Source organism: Charadrius vociferus, unplaced genomic scaffold (assembly GCF_000708025.1).
Source record: "Charadrius vociferus isolate BGI_N301 unplaced genomic scaffold, ASM70802v2 scaffold196, whole genome shotgun sequence".
Lineage (NCBI taxonomy): Eukaryota > Metazoa > Chordata > Aves > Charadriiformes > Charadriidae > Charadrius > Charadrius vociferus.
The window spans coordinates 344179-365347 of record NW_009648953.1 but is presented as its reverse complement, the minus strand read 5'-3'; the positions used below and the strand labels follow the sequence as shown (position 1 = coordinate 365347).

Below are 21169 nucleotides of genomic sequence, written 5' to 3'. Positions count from 1 at the left end.
GCTGGCTTGCTCCCGTTCCGGGTGGAAGGCTGTGTTTCTCCTGGCCAGGTCTCCTCCGCAGAGGAGAAGAGGCAGATGAGACTCCAAGACTGCCTCCAGGGCAGAACTTTGTAGCGCTCTCAGCATCCCTCCGCAGCGTGGATGTGAGCCACGGGAGCTGGGGATGTTTGAGGCAGTCCCTGCCAAGTGACACCTCGCAGCTGCTCCGGAGGTTTTTGCGTGGTCTCACGCTCAAGGGCTTTTTGCCTGTTGTGAAGATGTCCATGGTGTTTCTGTGAAGCTGAGGTATGGCTGCTGGAAGGTTACTGCTGTATGCTGGCCTCTCTTTAGCTCTGTGTGCCCTGGGCATGCTGGCCGTGGCAATCTGCTCTGACCATTGGTACGAAACTGATGCCAGGAAGCACAGAGAGAGGTGCAAGAGCATCACCACTAAGAGAAATGATCCTGGCTTCATTTATAACTCCAACAACAACCTGCCTCTCAGGGCCAGCAGGTCTAGGTTGGACCGCTGGGAAGGGAAACTCCTCTTGGCAAGAAACAGGAGGCAGATCTTTGCTATGAGCGCAGTCGACGAGTGCAACAGACAGTACAACTCGACCAACATGGGGCTCTGGAGGAAATGCCACCGACAAGGATTCGACCAAGAGCTGGAGGAGTTGATTGCCAAAGGTAAGGGCTGTTTTTTTTTTTTACCAAATGAACGTGCCAGGCCCTCCTGAGCTGAACAGAGGCTGTGCAGAGCCATTTGGGCTCACAGATGGGAGCTGGTGTCTCTAGCCAAGAACCTCTCCTTGCGATGGGTGAACCAGCCTGGCTGGGCATCGCTTCCCAAAGCACTGCCAGGGCAGTTTCCCACGGGGTCTGTACTGCTGAGGCATGGGGTTTGGGAGCAAGAAAGGCAGGGGGTGAGAGCAGACACACCCCAGAATGTCTCTCTCATGGCTCTGTCTCTCTAAGCTTAATATAGTCTGCCCATCACCATGGTATCAGATTATTTTCCACATACAAATAAAAAGTATTAATAAAGCAGATGCTGGATTTTTTTTGGTAAATTCTGTTTGACCCTGGTGACTCAGGCAAAGTACATATTATTTTATTGGAGGCTACATATGTTTGTATTTCATCATTCCCCTTCCAAATGCCCCATCAGTCCTGAAATACACCATTTGCAGTGCTCACATGTAGGCTTTTTCTATCCTCAAATGGAGAGTAAACAAAGAGAAATGCTAAAGAGCAGGAGGAAACCCAGCTTGCTGTTTACACTGAGCTATGTTTTGGAATATTTTCAATGTCTACAAAACATTACATGAATTTATTAGGAGTGTTAGAAAGGAATAATTTTCTCTTGGGGCGGAGATGCATCTGTTTGCCTGTAGCATTTTTGTGCTATGTTTTTTCTTGTCTTTTGGTCCTCCTTCTTTTTTCTCTCAAGGTACCAGTTCAAGGTGATGGTCAGTTTGCCTCAGACGTTTCTTTGATTGGAAGTATAGGAAGGGGAGATACGCATAAAACCCAGCCTAAACATCCTGTCTACAAAAGATGTATGTTTTTGCAGGATGATGAGGGTTTCAGTAAAGGATGGCAGCATCTTTGCTACCCACGGCATGGTTACTCCATACAACAAACTAACATTTCCCTCCCATGGTTCTTCTGTTGCATTCAGATGATTCCCCAATGGTTTATTTCCATCACAGTGAAATCATTGCTTCTTACACCATGCCATCTTTAAAAATACTTGTTTTCTAAGTGTGTTCTCTGTCCCAAACTCCCTTGATAGCTTGCGTTAATTCTCTCTTCAGACACTGCAAGCAGAATTATTGCTTAAAGCTAATTATTCACGAGGGATATGCTTTCATATATGTTTGCTAATGTATACGTTTTGTTCCGTATTTTGTCCAAGTGAGCAGTAGAGGTGAGTAGCACAGTATAGACTTGCACTGAGGCAGTACAAACAGGTGGTGTGGCAGGGAACCTAGATCACTAGTTGGGATCATGTCTGTGTTGCTAGTGACCCTGAATATCTAGTTGCTGTTTAACGACCTATAAGAAATGAGTTGGTGGCTTCAGTTCCATTTGTAATGGACAAGTGAACATGTCCAAAGTCTGTCAGCACCCTGGCAGCCTGCTGCTGGTTTCAGTGCTGAGGGAGGGATTCCTTTTCTCCATCGCGGTGAGGGCACGGATGTGCTGGGCTGGCCGTGGAGGGCTGGATTGCTCTGCCACGTGTGCTCGCTGTGCTCGGGGCATAAACAAAGAAATTCAACCTTGACAGTGGGAGAACATGTCACCAGAGCTCACCTTTGGCAAATGGAGTTTCAGTTACTAGAGAGGTTTTTTAATCTTGAAATAAGTGCGACTCATTCCTCTCTCCTGCCTTGTCCTGGGTTCAGGAACACCTGCTTCTCCTGCCAGAAACTGCTGAAATTGCCTGGCACTGGCTTATGTGTAAGGGCAGCTCTGCTAACCGTTAACCATAGAGAAAATGCATCAATTCAAGCTGAGGTGGTTAAGTGCAGGAGAAGATAGTCTTTGAAAGATCCGTCTGTAATTCGTGTGAGTCCGTGTGTATGTATGAACGTGTGAATGAGCGTGAGTGTGGTGAACTAACTCTAACTATATAGCATTCAGCTGGTAGCAAGGGATTCCCGGGCTCAGGTACAGCGTGCGTTCCGGCATACATATTCCTGGACATATGTGTCTGCAGATGGCCAGATAGCCACTTCGCAGAGTTGCTGCCCCAAGGTCAAAAGTGCAAATTGTGCACATTAAGGAGGTACGTGCAGATATGGGCATGTGTCTCTCCTTGCCTTCTTTAAAGGTTTTTGGTACACATTTAAAAAACGTCATTGTACGTTGAGGGAAATGTTAAAGGAGGAAGACTCATAATACTGAATACCAACACCATAGTTCGTTTGACGGTCTTTTTGGAGTGATGATCTTCCTGTACTCTAACCCTTAGCCATGATGAAGAGTCACACACGTTAGCACTAATGCTGTAGAGGTGTGTTCCTTTGGCACGTCCCGATTAAAACACAGAAAAGCAAGTATAATGGCAGTTTGATAAAATAAAGTATTTGACTTAGAAATAAAACTGAAGGTATTATAGGATTGCCTGTCCACTTTATGTTTTGTTAGATCAGAAAGGACTAATGGATTTTACTCTCCCCTTAACAAAAAGTAATGTAAAATACTCATCTGTTAAAAGTCCTTCTATTCTGGAGTCACTGAATTAGAAGGAGCCAGGTAGTCAACTAGTGTCCCTGTTCCCACCTAAGGCCAGCTACTAGACTGTTTCTTTACGATCCTCAGCTATATGATGAAAGTGGAATAAGTACATTTGCTGTCGCTGTCCCATGTTGAGAACACCTATGAGTTCAAAATGATGCAAGTGTTCTAGGTTCATCCCGACAGCATCGCCTTGCTTTTCTAGTTTTTCTTCCATGGCAGACACTCCTCTGGAGTTAGAGGTTGCAGGGGTGGGTGCCTGGGCAAAGCACGCCCTGTGCAGATGTGAAGAGCTGTAGATGTTCTCTACCTGTAGTAATTAAATACCCCGATTGGGGTACATATTCCGGTGCAGATGAAATCTCTCTCTATATAAAATGAGAGCTCCAGGGCAAGTACCATATAAAAGAGGATGTTACTGGTACATAAGCCTTTTACTTTCCTTCCTCTGCCAGCTGTTAATTTAATCCAGCACACCTCTTCCGGAGCTGGATAAACTAATGCAGGTTCTGGCCCCAAATATTGTGTGTAATGCTATATGTAATTGAATGTAAATGCTATTAAGGGTTGGTGGCTTTTTTTCTTTTCTTTTTTTTTTTTTTTGTCAGCTGGACAGGATCTAAGTGATCCATTTATTTTGAGACTGATCCTAGTTTTTTCCCTAGGCAAAACTTCCAGTATTGAGAATGCTAGGTTTGTCTATCAAAGGATAACAAAAACTAGTCATTAAGAGCCTAACTAGCTTTGCAAATACCCTGCAGTTACTCTGCTTACAAACTCAGCTGAAATTAATACAAGCTGTAGGCAATGGCTTGTGGCAGGATCAGGCCCTATGGTACTTGGCAGTGTTCTGATGCCAGCAGTTTTAAAAAACAGGTCTGTTTCTGAAGAGGCTGGGTCACTTTATTCTATTCTTTATTTATTAGTTTTACTTGCTGGCAAATAAATCAAAACCTTTATGTTGGATTTTGCTAGAAAAACTGGACATCTGTTACTTCAGATTTCTTATGGATAGATACAATAGACACTAATACATATATAAACTAATTGGACCTATTTATATATCTCCTATCCCTTTTTTATATTCCCGTAGAAATCCAGGTGCGTATTTCAAAATGATACAGTTAGATAAATAGGCAATGAATTAAAACAGATTGTCACCAGTAAGCATACTTGGAGAGAGGCAGGCAGACATAAGAGACTAAAGGCCTGCAGAATATTCTAAATCTGCATCAAAATCAGGCAATTAATTTATTCTCTTTGTCATCATGAATGAAAAAAAACCAAACAGAAACAACAGAAATTACAGTGAATAAAAAAATTATTGGAGTTGAACATACCCAGTCTTGCTAACTTTTACTCACCTGAATAATCTTTATTCCTGTGAATGGGCTATTTGGACTGAGGGAAAGTACTCTTATGAAGAAGGACCAGCCAAAAAAAAAAAAGAGCTTACAAAGCTGGTCCTCTGATTCTGCTTTCCATCTGACCAAGTCTTTTGACATCTCAGGACCAGTTTCACACCTGATCCCTAAAGCTTTGCACAGTCAGGAAACACTGGCTCTGGGTGTGTTCAGCACAATACTCTAAGCTTTTTCTGATTCTCCGGTGTCTGTCCAGCCTCCTCAATGAATTAAATAGCCCTGCTGCTTAACGCCCTTTTAAATATAGCGTTCCCTGTATCCTATTAGATCCACTATTTGCCTTTTTACCACTGAGTTTCTAGCAAAAGCAGCATTCCCTCACCCTACCAGAAAATCCCGGTGAACCAATCACCTCCTCCGCTAAACAAGCAGAGCTTTGAAATGCAGGTAAGTGTCCATTCATGGCCAGGAGAAGGCAGAGTTTGTGTCCTGCTTAGGTAACCACCGGCTTACACCTCCTTGTCTATGACTTGTAGTGACCCAGAAAAAAACTGGAAGCCAACAGAGTCTGTCTGCATCCCACGGCAACGTTGCTGAGATGCTTTCCTGTGCTGGTCAGGAGGAAAACGAGAAAGGAAAAAAAGGAATTACATCATTTAATTATAAAGGTACAATAAAGTAGATGAAGAAGTTGCACAATAACCAGAGACTGTTCCATTTAGACAATTACTACTCAGAGGACCTTTCATCTCGCTTTTGGAAGGCTGCCAGTTAAACCTGTTTGGATGGGTCTCTGCTGCCTGCTGTTGGAATCCAATTCTACTTCAAAAAAAAAAAAATCACAATGACCTTATTATTTCAATCCCCCTTTTACCTTCCCTCTTCCCCCAAGATCTGTGGAAGTCATAGTAAATCCTATTTTTAAAACATTTTATTGTGAGTAAACTTAGCCCATTGAAAAAAAAAGAAAGCAAGTAAATCCTGTGCAGCCTACCTCCACCCCAAATAATATGCAAGAGTTCTGGGATAAAAGCATTCTCTGTTTTGGTTTGTCAGATGCATGGCACAACTGAGGAAGAAAGGCTTAACAGGACTACTCCGGCCGTCTCTAGGGATTATTTATACACAATTGGAAAAGCCTGAAGAGAGGCTGCTTGCAGCTATCTCTAGGAGTAAAAAGATTTATTTCTGTAAAAGTACTTCCAATACCTTGCAATGCTGTAGATTTGACTTTTAAATTTTGCCAGGTAAATTAGGACAGCCATTTTTTCATGTATCCTTCATACATTAAAGAATCCAAATGCTTTGTTTAAAATGTGTGTTTGAAATCCCAACTGTTCTCCATATGCACTCATTATAAAAAGGACTTTATTGAAGTCTCAGTTCTGATCCTAGTGAAGTCAATAGTAATGTTTTATTGAACGTGGTGATGCAGCAAGTTCAGGCCTTTAGTGTTTCCTTTGAGGTTAAAATTGTCCCTGGATAGAAGGGGCCAACGCAAGGTCTGTGCTCCCTTCTGTCACAGCAGAGTTCTGCTGGAAGGATCCAGTGAAATTTAAGCAGTTAGACAGGCTTTGAGTTGAATCTTAGGCTAACCAGGTATTTAGCCTTCATTGTTTTCGATGCTGTAATTATCTGTCGATGTAGATTGGAAGTCAAATAACTGCATGTTTCTAAGATACGGCAAAGGCATCCTCTTGTTCAGAGATTTTCTAAAATCATTTAACAGATGAAATCACTGGTGTTTCATGCGTGTGAGAGAGATTGAATGGTACTTCCAGGAGGATTTGGCCCATCATATTTTAAATAAGCAATTTTAATATTTTAATTGCATCAAACTTATATGGCAATTCATTAAAAAGTATCTTTACCACAAGTAATGAGAACCTGACACGTTCCTCTGACACATCTGAGATAATTAGTTTGATAATCTCTATCTGCTAAAAATACTAAGAACATATATGTAATTTAACAGAACTGCAACTGGTTTTAATCATGCTGTTTTAAAGGGCAAATTTCAATCAAGCTGTTGGCTTTCAAGCAAAATTGCCGGTGAAGACAAATGGAAATTTTGCCTGAGTAAAAATGACGGGATCATGCCCTTCTCAAGAGAAGCTGATATTTGCAGAGCTGCCTGCAGGACCGCATGCTTAATTCCTGTTCATTTAATTGAGCATCCAAATCCTTTTGAGAAATCTCAGCATTTTTATCCTTTCTGCCTATTGCTTAAAAACTTTTTTAAAACTGTGGAAGAAAGATTTCATATGAGTGCAGATGTGTTCTGTTTACTGTAAAAATGAAAATACGAAAGATTATTTCACTTAAATAGAGATGAAACAATCTGAACTCTTTTGTCATCTCCAACAATAAAAATCCATATTAATATTGCTTTTTCACAGAAAAAGTCTTTCTGTGCACTCAGAATAACGTTGAGTGGAATGAGTCCATTAACTATTGCAGAGCCAGTAAACGAGGAAGAAGAATTTATGTTTTGTAGGTTTTGCAAAAATAATGACAATCATTTATAATGTAAGTTACTTAATGGCTCATTACTAACAAAGTGTTGCTGGAACCCTTGAGTATATATTCACCTCTTTAAGAGCAAAAGAAAGAAACGAGATGGTGTTTCTTAATTTTTAAGGTATAAATAAAGAATGTGGATTCTGGAATCCGAATGCCCTTAACAGACCATTCAGAATAGAATCCACTTAAAAGAAAAGAATGTAAACTAACATATTTTCTCTGCAGGAGAGAAATCAGACTATAAAAAAGAAATTTCCCCATTTTCTTTCTCATAAAGCCTAATTCTTCCACAAATAAATATTCAGAACTGCCCAGCTGAGCCTGCTGAAATCATAATCCTTTGTAGATAATTACCCAAATAGATAGAAGAAAGGTAGTACTGCAGTTAGGGCAGGGCTTACAAAGCCAGAATTGAGTCCAAGCTCTGTCATAGTCTTGCTTCATGACCTGAGGCAAGTGACTTAATCTCTTGTACCTCAGCTCAGTAGCAGTATAATAGGGATTTCGTTCATTATTATTAATACCAGTTAGAGTTCTGCCATAGGATTTATGAGCCTTAATCATGGATCAGAAATCATGGATCAGAAAAATGTCCTCGTCCTTTTGACATGTTGCTGCGCTTTAAATATTGGCGAGTAATGCAGCCTTATGAGAGAGTACAAGGAAATGACAAGGTAATTATGTTCAGCATGACCAAGAGTGGTTTTAAAACACCAACAGGCTAACCACATTTCTGTAAGCACCATGAAATGCGGGATTCATAAAAGAGTTGTAAAGGATAATGAATAAGAGGTGCAGATGTTTACAAGATGGTCTTCCAAAGATTGAGGGATGGCACCAGAAAAATCATGGGTCATGTCTGCTTGAAAAATTAATAAGTAGGTGTTGGGGACTGACCTCTTTGGTTGACTGTAGGAAGAAGCTGACATTTCCTTAATGAAGACAAGTAGATTACACTAATGAGATAGATATTGGGACAGCAGTCTACAGCTGCTAAGAGAAATGACATGGTCAGAGTGATGTGTTAGGAAAATTATGTTTCTAGCAGCATCCAGAATGGATACATGGAGGCCAGGATCACATTTGTAAAGGTCAGAAAAAGAAATATTGTAGTAATAAAGGCATGCGATAATGAGTGCCTGGATGGAGAAAGAATATGCAAACCTTAGACATCCCCTGGTTCTATGGATGTAGTTAGAGACATGAGATGAAGATATTGCTCCAGTTGTTGACCAGAACAACAAAGTAATAGTGCTCGCTGTGATGATCAAGAGAGGAATTACTGAAGAAAGCATATAGTAAAGAAGGGAGAAGCACATTAGGAACTCTGTTTTAGTTATGATAAGCTCAGTTTGATATCTGTATGTCTACGAAGAGGATCAAAGACTGCAGGTATGGACCTAGGAAGACAAGTTTGTGTTGGAGGAGTGAATCTGCAGGTTGCTGCAAGGAGATGGTAGTGGGATCTATGTGATGGAACTTGCCAAAGAGTAAAATACATAAAGAGAAAAGCCCCATGAATTTCTGGAAGAGCTGGGAGAAGAAAAGTGTCTTCTGGAGGACATGCCAAAGAAGCAGATTCAAAGGTAGTCCAAGAGAAGTGAGTAATGTCATGGTAGCTGAAGAAAGACACCATTTCAGGTTAAAACAGCACAGGAGACTACTGAAGGTAGTGGACATGCTGCAGCAGATGAGAACAGACTAGTCATACTATGCTGAAATTTGCCTAGTCCATTAAGTAAAGAATTTTACAGCTGCAGTTGCAAGGGAGAGGGAGATGCACTGAACTGCTAGGGGGGACTCCAGGTGGCGTTTGTACCTGGCGTATTTGGAAAGGTTGGTGATGAAAGGGAGGAGAGAAAAAGACACGGTATTTAGAGAGCAAAATAAATGTTTTAAGATGAAAGAATGTTTTAAGATGATAATATTTTAAAAGGAGAGAGATTGAATGGTACTTGCATTATAAGAGTAAAGAGACAGAGGGGTGTGAGAGGTCAAGGAGAAGAGAGAATGAGAGGACAAGAACGGCCATAAGGAAAGTCGGGATATAGGATAAGACTGGCTCAATGGCAAATGAAAGCAATGAAGGAAGAGAGCTGCATAGGAGGTTTTTCATCTGTGGGAGAGAAGAATGAGGAAGGAGTTGTAGAAGGGGAAGCAGAAACAGAAGGCAAAGCTACTGGAAGAGGAAGATCATTGTTTGTCATTTTTCTCATGGAAGAACTGGGTGAAATCCTGTGTAACAGCTGAAGTGGGGGCTGGAGGAGGTGGGAGGGTCTGAAGAATAAGCCAGATGTGGCAAAGAGGTGACTATGGCTGTGAGTCTGAGATTTAACTGAGCTGAGCTGGAGTAGTAAGTCTAGGAAACGAGCAGAACTGCATGAGGGAACAATGCCTTTATAGTGGAGAAAGTTAGCCAGGCAGTGGGATTCTCTGCTGAAGTGAGATGCTCTGCTGTGTGAGACATAGCAGAGTGCAACTGTTATGGGTCAGTTGGGATTTGGGATGGCAGGGCAGGAGCAGGTACAGGAATGGAGGGGAAAAGGTCTGTGAATGAAAGAGTGCAGCATGGATAACATCAACATGTGGAGAAAGGAAAGAAATGATAAAGAGGGTGATAAAGGACTGAGAGCAGGCAAGAAGCCCTTAATACTAATGATCTGAGGCGTCAGAAAGGCCAAGCAAGCTTCGTGTGAAGGTGGTAGCCTATGGTTGTTGCAGAAAGAGACCAGGGGATGGTGCAAGCAGTGGAGCAGGAGGATGGCGGGAGAACACAGGGCCCAGTATGAAGCCCTGTCTGTTTGGTGACTGATGGGGTCAAACAGGGTCGCAGACTGAATGGAGAAGACACTAAAACATGAAGCTTAAGGGGGAGAGAGGTCACTACCACAGACTCTCTTCTATAAATTGTCCTGCCTTTGTGCTGGCAGTTCATCCTGTGTAACCTTACAGAGGTGTCAGCATGATTCTCCCCAGCAGAAGTCAGTGAGTTAGCCAATGAATGCTTGGAACAACTTGCTCCAATCTCAGACCGAACCTCCAGTGCAGATAAACAGTTACTAACTACAAATTCAGTATATTTTCCACAAAGCTGGGGGTGGGAGGGGTGGATGGAGGTATTTCCAGAGCTGAGAGGACTTTATGGAAAAGGTCTTTTCAGCCTGTCGTACCCCCATCCCAGTGCTTCTGCACTTGGAAGTGCTGCACTCTCTCAAACAAATGTCTGGCCAGCTATTGCCTGCGCCCACTGCTGTTTCTGACTGCAGTGAAGGTGTAACCTTGGAACAAGGTCCAGTAGCCTGATGTGCTTTGGGGGTGCCAGAGGAGCCAGAGGTTTATGAATCACATGGATGATGTACAAAACTGGCACTCACACCCCCTTAAAGCAGAGCTGAGAGGACCTTCCTAGTACCCCAGCTGCTTTTTCCAGCAGTGGTACCTCAGTTGTACCTGGAGGGACTCTGCACTCAATGTTGAGAAGGACACTATGAGTCCCGAGCTGGGTGATTATCAGCATCTCTTGTCAGATGACAGGGACTGCCCTTGTGCTCTGAGACCCCTTCATCCCCCCCGTGCCACCTCTGTTCAGTGTAAGTGTGTGACCTACCTGTTCAAAAGTGCCCTGTGATTCTTTTGTTCCTTACCATAAGCGTGCAAGCTGAAACACTGTAAAGGAACAGAGGTTCCAGGATGTCCCATGTATATGGCAAAGAGTGTCCCATTAAGATATCCCACCAGATCAAGTGAAAGTCACTGAGAATGTCTTGTCACAGCCCTTATTTAATTCTGAGACCTTTTGTTGGTTTTGTGTTTTAATGGCAGACATTTCAAAAAAAAAGCTTCCTAAATGTATTTCTAGATTTTCTAATAGGATGAAACAGTTATGCTAATTTTATTGGGTGACAGAAGCTATTTGAAAAGATCTTTCTGCGTAAATATGACTATACGATGCTTGTCTCTGTGTCTCCATTAATCAGTACAGATCTTTGAATATGCAAAAGAGCCTTTATAATGTAGATAGTTTTGCTTTCTGCCCGGTGGTCATTTAATGACATAAATGTTACAACAGAAACAAACAAACAAAAAAGCCAAAAATGTTTTTCGATCAGATGTTAAAGGTGTAAATTAAGATCACTAGCCTGGCTTTGAAGGGTGATGCTGATTTATGGTAGCTGATGATCCAATGGCATTGCCCTGTCTTAGGTACTTAGGTGGTTCCCATTGAGACAGTGTCTGAATACTGTACTTCTTGATCTTTAACCATAAAGGACTTCTGAAGAGTGGAATTATCCCCGTTTTCCATGGAGGACAGTTGCCCAACAATGCAAACACCCTGCAAGACAAAAGTCCACGCTGGAAAGAAATTTCCCATTGTTAGTCCCTAACTGCATGAGCCGGTGTTCTGTGTTAAATTTCATCCCTTTTCTATTCACCAGTTCTCAAGATTACCCAGTTCTACTCATACGATATTCCATAGTGGTTAAAGAAATAGGGAGGAATGTTACACTGATCAGAGAGACAAAGGACCCAGCTAACAGGAGCAGGGCAAATGGAAAAACTCAAATAGCTTAATGGGCTCAAATTGGGAAGCTGGATAATTTCCATCTCAGACTTCTGAATGATGTGGTATGTGACATTGCAAGTCCAGTAAAAAGGATTTTCAATAAATCTGTCTAATTATGATGGTACATTAGGAATGAAAAGTAGCAAATCTATATTTAAAGAAAGGAGAAAAAGTTGTCTGGGCCACAGCGGACCTTTTAGTTTGATCATAATAATACCAAGCAGAGTTTAAAGTAAGTTCTAAAGGAAAGATTAATTAAATGCATGGGGGGAAATGAAATAAGCGTGCAATATATGTTTTTCTATTTGAAGTGTGCCAAACTACCCTGATACATTTTGCTAGGAAGATAAATGGGTTTTGACACAAGGAAATGCCCTAAACCTATGTTATTGGGATTTTGGTAAAGGGTTTTATATTCTGTCCCTAAGGAAATGGTTTGTTACAACGTTCCGGTAATTACTGCACAATTTACAGTGTGTTTAAGGAACTGGCCAAGGGAAGGCAACAAGTGCTGAGAGAGGGAGCATCAAGATGAAGGTCAACAGCAGAGTTCCTGAAGCAGGGGACCGAGCTGATTTAATAATGTCATTAATGATATTGTCTGTAAGGGGAGGTGATAGCTCTCATTGAGCTGGGCACGAAGGACTGAACTTAAGACATTTGCTGCTGCCACAAGAATGAGGCATTGCAGAGAGAAAGAAGGCCTGGAATATCCTATACAAAGAACTGGGTAATGTTGAGGACTGAGCAAGAGGAAAGATGTGAAATTTCTTTTCAGTGTGAACTTTTGGTCCTGGAGGATGTGTTTACATTGTTGGGCAGATACCCCCTGTGTTGCACGCTGGAATTCGGGTCCAATTGCAGTCGGGATGTGACTGCAGAGCACACCTCAGTGGGGACAAGGACAAAGGGGTTCATGAGGGTGCACCTGTCTTCAAGTGCAGACAGAGAGTGGCAGAGCCACAATTGGGAGAAAGTCGGATGTGACTGAAGAACAGAGCTGGTCGGATATTTTGACTAGGGAAATGTTAAAATTGTGGGCAAGGTGTTAATCAAGCCATCTCTGTTACAATCCTGGCTATTTGTGTCAGCCACCTCTGAGAAAGATGAACTCAAATTGAAGGAGGCCCAGAGTGGGGTTACAAGTGTGAGGAGAGAAAAGGAACATCTATTTTATAAATATAATTGTTATCCAGATGAAAGGTAGTTAAACCCAGGAGAGGAGGAAGATGTGTTTAAGCTAAGGATAACATTAGCAGGGAAAACTGTGTGAGGGCCATGAATACCTGTAGGCTGGAAGCTGTGCTGAAGTGGGACTCTGGAAGGAGTGATGAGGGCACAGCACTTCTAGCAGGTTTTAAGGATGAAGATGGATATATTTAGGAAGAGGAGATTATATGATATGCTTGCCTGCTATGCAAGAAAAATGAACACGGTGCTGTGTCCTTGTGAAACATGCCATAGGACTGTGAAGGATTAATTTATTATTACTATTAATTCCTCTTTTTTTTTCCCCGAGGAAGAGCATATTCAGCTCTGTATCGAGCAGGACCTGATGGAAGGAGAGTTTGTCACAGAGCTGTCTGATACCAGCCGTGGGTGTCTGGTGGGAGGGAAGGGACCTAAGACAAATCCAGCTGCACCATCCCAGATGTTTTGTCTCTTTCACCTAGATCTGAGCTGCACTTTGTTTCCTCCCTGTGACATCCCACACATCCATGAAGGACTAGGGATGAGGACTGTGTGCACTTAAGACACATTTTACATATCTTTCCTTTAGAGAATGTAGTAAACAGGGTCTTTGTTTCTGGGCTCCCTCGTCTGCTTTCGTTTCATGTTGCTTTAGCGTAACGACAGCAAAGGCCTGTTAAAATTCTCAACCATTTGTATTCATAAGCCAGGAGAATGCAGAGCCTTCAACTTCTTCATTAAAATAGTTTATATAAAATAAAAGAGAATTTCCGTACTATATTTAAACATTCGGGATGGCTGGCAGCAACGGAATTAAACTCTTATTTGCACATATTTAAATTACCATGAGATGTGTATTTCAGTTCACAAAATGTTCAGCCATTTGGCTGGTGATGCTGGGTTAGCTTCCTTATAGTGGGAAGGATTTTGCCACAGGATCCATCAGCTTATGAGGGCTAAAGGCACCGACTCCTGGGCTTTGTTGTGTGTGCAGCAGCAGACCACAATTTTCTCAAGAGTTTTAGGGAAAGGTCTTACGGGGAATAGAAGGGCTCCACAGCAGTAAAGGTAGGAAAGCATCATCGGGGATAGCCTTTTAAGCTATAATTCAGCTCCCAGAAAAGGTGGAAGTAGGGCTCCATCAATCAGTATGGAGCAAGACAAGCTGGGATGCTCTGCCTCTCTGGATGTTTGGGTAACCTTGCCTGCATTACTGGAAGAAGTTGTTACCCAGCTCTGCGCCTGAGCACCTGCAGAAGGATGGTTGTATCTAAGGTGGATCAGAGAAGGCATTTTTGATTTCTGCTTTTGTTGAGGAATGACCACAGCCTTATGAAAAGCAGCGTCCATTCTGCTCCAGGTGAACTGGAAAGGGTGGTGGAAGAGACCAAGGGAGGGAGAGTGGAGGTTGTTGGTGTTGCCTCTATAGGCATGTCACATACATGGGAGCAGCTGGATGTGAAGTCCTCTGCCTGTGTGCAGAGCTGTGTGAATGTGAGACAGCTGCTTTTTAGGAGCTGTATATCTGTGGCAGAGGGACGCTATGCTAAGCCACTATACCTTGCTAAGGGTTTGGAACAAGGGTAGAGACACATGATTTTCTGTGCTTATTTATGTAGACTTGAGTCATCTGTCATTTTTCTATGAAATAATATTTTGTTGTGAAGAGGGAAGAGGAATACTTTCTACCTGGTGTCCCAAGGACCCTCCAGTTTTCAAATGCTATTCCTTGGGATTCATTGATCTTAGTGGGAAGCTGGGAGAGGTAGCCACAGACTCCCAGAGGGGGCATCAGCTTTGTGGGGATAGGTGTGTGGCAACACTGTCTCACACTGACCGATCCATAAGGTCCCCTGTTTCCCAGTGATGAAGTGGCTGCAGAATGGGCTTGCGCAGCATCTTGGCCTCAGGACTTGGAAACTTCTGTTTGGGGAAAGCATAGGGACTTCTTTCAAATCTGGGAAAGAGGTTTTTAAACACGAGGTTTCAAGGGAGAAAGTGGGGCAGCTTGTTTAAGTGCCTTTAGGGGAAGGAGGGAGAGACTACTTGAATAGTTGGAGGGAGAAGAGGTGTATGTCAGCGTATGGTCTGGCCTCACACCAACAGCAATGGCACTACAGGAATGGCTTCTGCCTTCCTCCCAGCCTTTCCCTCTTATCCCTGCAGTTAGGAACCCTGTCCTGTCCTTACTAGTGTCCCCGTGCTCTGTGCCACACCAGAACTGGTGGCACATCTTTCCCCTTCTTGATCATCAGTTACTGTTAGCATCCCGCCTGTGACACAGCAACTAATTGCATTGTCAATGCCTTCCAATGAAGAAGAAGCAGCAGGAGCAGATGAACTCTTCAGCACCGAAGTCTTCTTTTCCTGTGCTTTTTTCTAAGAAAACAAGTACAAAGAGAGGAATGCAAAAGAAGCAGGATTTCTCTTAGCAGAAAGTTGCCCGTAGTGCTGAGGCATGGGCGAGTCTTCAGGCCCAAGTTCTGCTTCACCTGCTGCCAGCCTTGCTTCAAACCAAGGAGTCATGGTGTCCATTTGGTAGTGTTGCTGTACTTCAGCCAGGGTGTAGTTTTTGGCTGGTGCCATTAGGATTACTGGAAGGACTTGTCTTCTTTAAAGATTCTCCTCCCTTTGAATGTAGTTCATGGCATGTTAGGAGTTCTTGAACCTGCATGTGTAGAGGTGACCTCCACTTGATGGCTGTGGTAGGATTTTCAGGAAGAAGACTTTTCAGGCTTCTTGTGATAATGTTTCAGTGCTTCTCTTTAGTGTCCATGTTTTGAAATGAGATCCAGCTGTCCAGCTCTCAGAGGGCACAAATTGCCCTATTTCTACCCATCTTGGTGGCAATGTACACCAGGGTGGGATTTTGTCCTAACGTTTAAGGATCAGGTACGAGCACTTCTCCATTCATTTCAACACTTTCTTTCTAGGGTTTCAGTCTGTGCTAAAATAACAGTTTGGCTTGTACCTCTCCTCCAGAGCAGGAGCATATAATTCTGCATGGTGTTGGAAGAGGCCACAGAAACTTTCTGATAGATTTGGTGGAGCCTAGTTGGTGAATGGTTGGGAGTCCTTGAGCTTGTCTCATGCACCTTGGACCCCATGAACATGACAGCGTGTTAACCAAAGCCATTGGACTCTGCAGACTGGGCTGCCTATATGGTACAATTTCATAGCCGTAGCATTTATCACAGAATCTGCCCCTTAAGGCAGGTCTGCGCTCCCGAGTTTAAGCTTTCATTTGAGAAAGTTTTGTTAGTGATGACAATGACTTTCAAAGTTGACACCACAGTTTAGGCATCTGGTGCACAGATAGTTGAACCAGAAGGTAGAGGGCACATGTGAAAAACTGGATGTGGATGGAGGAAATAGGTCAGAAGTCCTCTCTATAGTCATTGACGGTTTCTTTTACCATTAGGCTGTTCCTTTTCAAAGGCTAATATCAATTATTTTTCCTTTGTTTCTAAGGGCCTGGGAGCTGAGAAATTACTCCACTGACATTTCAGTATATTGCTGTAAAGAATATGGAGAAAGTTTTCACATGAAACATATAAGAGCCAGAGTTTACCCATCACAGATGCCAACCCGGTTTCAAAGGATTTAAGAAGGCATATTGTCTGCTATGCTGTTTGTTTGATATTTTTCTACTGATATATTGTCTTTGTAGCTTTTTCATCTGCTAATTAATGTATGGCTGTATACACTGGTCTTTCAGCTGTGCTCGAGTTTTATGTTAGACACGGTACTTTGTTTATTCATGATTGTTATGGTTCTATTTAAAGGTTTAGGAAGGTAAGACAGAGGTACGTTTGTAGCTTTCATGGCTTTAGAGGTAACTTCATTGAAATGAATCAAGGGAAAGCAGAGATGCAGTGAGTACCTGAGCACTCAAGAGGCATGAAAAAAATGGCTCGGCAAGGTGATCACTGGAGTCTGCCATTCATCTCACTGGAGCATCATGTTTCAAGCCAGAAGGTGACAATTAAACTTCAGTGATGAAGGGGAGGTCAGTGTGGGAATGAAACCACTGGGACTGAAAGCTTGGACCTGTGGAGAAAAGAAAACAGAGACAAAATTAGAGGAGAATTACACAAAGAGTGAAGGGGAAGAGAGGAGGAGAATGGAAGCACCGGTGAGCAGACATAGCAGTGGCTAGAAGGGGAGCAGGTCTGTTGCTGAGTATGAAGGCCAGGATTTGGCCTTGAACAAATATTGAAATGATAACAGATACATAAAGACCCTTTGACTATTTGCAAACTGTTGTTGTACTGACAGCATGTTTGTGGAAGGTGTGGGGAGACCTTGAACCCCAATCCTGCCTGTGAACCAGACTCTCTGTGAGGTTTTTCTGCCAAGAATACATTTGAGTCCTCACTGTAGTATGGGCAGGACAAGGGCAAATCTGTGACCAACCTTGTGAATCCTGGAAGGGTAATTTCACCTGCCACTTACATCCGTGCGGAGCCTCCTTGGGGGCAAGTCTTCCAGCAGAGCACTTGTGATCAAGTTTTCCTCCAGAACCTGAAGCAGGAGCCAGAGTCCTTTGGAAAGCCCTGCATATAAATATCTTGTTTAGTTAGTCTAATAAAGGTATTACTAACAGTGCTGCTTGGAGGATTTATTGGGGGATTTCACTAAGACAGTGTTAGCAGTGGAATTATAGTCATTCTCTGGTAAGACCTTGTCAATGCGAGAGAAAATAATGTTGATCCAATCAGAGATATTTTACAGGATCAATGTAATATTCCTTTGCATAATCACAACTGAAGGATTATGGGCCTGTGCTGGGAGTGACGAAGGATCACTTGACAGATCACAGCCTCATTTGTTCTCATTGTTTTAACTAGTGAAGTACAGGTAGTTTTTAAAAGTGTGCATATATACCGCTGTGTCTTAAATAAACCAGGGCTCTTTCGGGCCACAGGCATTATTTTCAGCCTATTGCTTTTAAACAATATTTTGGGCTGCATACATTTTTCATAGCTGAGCCATACTGAAGCATCTTGGTATGACCTTGAGACAATTCCCTCTGAAATCCAGGAAGCCAATGTATATGAAATGGGAGAGGAGGCCCCGAGGCGGGCAGGGAGGAGGAGAAGACAAATCAATATACAGCATGAGCCTTATAACACCATAAGGGACCCTGAGTAAGTTTGCGTAATTGAGGTTTTGGATAACGCAGCAATTCCTCCAAGGGGATACGAGCGTTGCAGATGACAGTGAATTCAGGAGACTCAAGAGCATACTGTGGTATGCTGGGAATAATTTATAATACAACAAGACCTCTATATTGGTTATGCTACTGTCTTTGCATTTTTCAGGATCTCAGTACTGCTGTATTGCTTTAATGACAGCTTTGTCACGCATTGTGGAGGTCCTAAATCCCTCTACTGGCTGCAGTTACCTAGATATCCCCCTGGTTTTAGTGAGGCTTCTTCCGCTGAGGAAGAGGAGCAGTATGTTTGATGGCTTCACTGCATTTGACTGACTGGTTCTTTTGGATTTGCGCATGCATCTCAGTGAACGATGGAAAGGGAAAACGGTGGCTGAGGCACAGAGCAATGGCTCGGCTCACTGATAATATCAAGGGCCATTCAAACTCCAATCTCGTGGTTTCAGATGACTTCAACTGCAGGGCTGCAAAAGATATTTGGGGAAGAAAAAACAGCTATTACAAGTGACATTTAAAATTAGATGGGACACAGCGCTCGTGAAAATACAGCAGGAGTCAGCTTGTTGCCATCAGGGGTGAGGACAGATAACTGAACAGGTCCCCTCTGCCATCATGGGCAGAGTACAGCCTGTATCAAAGCATACAGCTTCGCTAGGAGGTTGAGACTAGCATGAGGCATGAGTACAGAGGAGCATGTGAGAGGATGCAAGAGCCGGTTGGAATTAACCCCTTCGAACGAGCTCAGGCTGGGGGCAAGATCTCCAGGAGATTGTGGTCCCCGTGGCTTTGCCTTGCACCAAGAAGCAAGGGAAGCGGGGCAGGTCATAGAAGAGGTCAGAGGAAGAGAGGTCATAGCCTCCAGGCAGCGTCGATGCCTCCCAAAGTCACGTTGTCGCCCTTGCCCTTGGAGGCCTCATGTTTGGCAATGCAAGTCTTCCACAGCCATCGCTGTGGGACAGTTTACTGGAGGAAGACTGGCTTGACGGTTCCCCTTTGCACTGCCCGGTTGCCTCCTGTGCTCCGTGGCACGTGGTGGGGAAGCAGCCACACACCCCCTCCTTGCGTGGACTGCGACCCCCTGCAATGCTACGCCTGTGCGGACTCTTGCTGCCCACGGGAGAACTGCTTCTGCTTTGCTGACAGCTGCATCCAAAGGACCCGTGTAACTCTGAGCGGTGTGTAAGCCCTGGGACGTTGCCATGATTCTGGCACCGTGGGTGGCACCAACACGATCGGACAGGCTCAGGTTGCCAAAATCATTAAGTGAGTGTAATCACGGTGCCTTCTTTTTTTTTCCCTTGCTACTCGGAATAATCAGCGATCAGATTGCTTCTTCAAAGTGCAGCACCGAGAAGTAATCTGTTAAAGCAATCATTTACTGTATCAGCTCTGGCCGCCACAGCCCTCAGATGTATTTATGTCCTTGCAATTCACGGCTGCCTGTCAGTTGTTCTGTTGGTGACTCTGCAGAAAATCCATATTAAACATGGTTAGGGGTTCTGACTTCAACGGAGAAAAGCATGAAAAATCAGAGTAAATCCACATTGATAGTCCGTTCTTCATTGCGTAAGTTCAGGATGGACCCTTATCCAGGATTTTCACTCTTAACTCTCAGCATCCTGGCTCTGGTGAGCTTCCTCAGATCATGGATACTTCTGGACTGTGCATATTTCCATGTTAGTGGATCCATAGGCATATGATGAGCATGCCGGTGCAATTTGCATTTTAAAGTAGTCTTAAATAAGCTCTCATGTCTGCAGCTGGGCTTTGAGAGGATCATGTTCCCTGGAGTTAGCCCAGGGCAATGTGCTGAAGATCACACATCGCTTTTACTCTGTTCTTGCTCAAGCAAAACTGCTTTTAAGTCCAGGGGAGCAAAGTCAGTCTTGCTGAAGTTGGAAGCAAGTATGCCTTTGACTTCAGTGGGACACAGATTTTGCCCAGCATCAATTTTTGCTTGTGAAACGACTTGAGGAAAAAGTGGGGAAAGGCCTTCTAGACCAAAGCTCCCAGGGGCTTGCTAATCACTCCTTCTTGCAGAGGTCCACTGCCATGTGAGTCCCCTGAAATACTTCCTTGAGTCAAGCAGGAGTTTTGCCTAGAGAAAATGACCTACATACAAGGCAAGTGCCAGGTAACACTTGCAGTTAACGTTTTATTTGTTGGTATAATAAAAGCATGTCAACAATTCAGTCTTGCCAAATTCCACTTGCCTATTTGGCTGGGATATGTATTTTTTCCTGAGGAGGGAATAAAATGATGTTCATTTGTTTCTTTACTACGCTCCTGGCAAGGAAGAAGATTTTGTGCCTGGGTTGATAAATTTTCAAGTGAATTTTTTAAGGTTGTTATTCTGAACCACTGCCCAAAAAAGTCCAAGGCAAAATAATCTGAGACTTTATATCAATTCATATAACTGCTTTCACAAATGAAAATGTTGAGTCTTCCCTTAAACAGTCCAGTATACCTCTAACATCACTGTCTCTGCAGAGCTCATTTCTTCTGTGAAAGCTGCAAATGTGAATGTTCCCTTTCAAACAGCGTCACTCACAAACAAATAACACAGATCTTCCTTGATGCACGTTGTGTCGACCAAATCATTTCCACCGACTTATGCTAGTTCCTTTTTCACTTTTCCCGGAGGGATTTGCAATCATTATGAGTCACTTTACATTTTGACTTGTAGCCTGAGCAATTGAACACGAGCGCAAGGCTTCGATGCGAGAACTGCTCACTGCAGTTAAGTGCGGCCCCTGTTAATGAGCAGGTAAGGTCAGGCCTTTCTCTTTGGGGGGCTGATCTGCCAGGGTGTTACACAGGCTGGAGAAGCATACCACAATGTTCATGTCACTGAAATTTTTATACCATCCCGTCACAGTAGTGTCTAAACGCAGACGTGCACATCTCCACAAGGAAATACAGCTCAGAGATTGTCTGGAATAGATATGCTATGTATTATTAATTGCCCAGTTGAGGTATCTATAGTAATATTTGTGCTATGCCCTCTGCAGCTGTATTCCTCCCCACCTTCCTCCCCCCCTCCCCTTTTAAAAAACTTTATCGGAATATTATTATTTATTTTAAGCTGCCTGGTGATGCCCAGGTTTGAGAAGCCTAATTCCTGCT

General features: G+C 43.2%; 1 protein-coding gene across 1 annotated transcript in view; it reads left to right on the top strand.

Annotated features, from left to right (window-relative positions):
* The first annotated feature begins 287 nt into the window (after nt 1–287).
* TMEM178B (transmembrane protein 178B) overlaps nt 288–21169 on the top strand; it is a 222800-nt gene continuing 201918 nt past the window's right edge. The window contains exon 1 of the mRNA XM_009887392.1: nt 288–669. Coding sequence (XP_009885694.1) covers nt 288–669 — 382 coding nt within the window. The remainder of the gene's footprint in view (nt 670–21169) is intronic.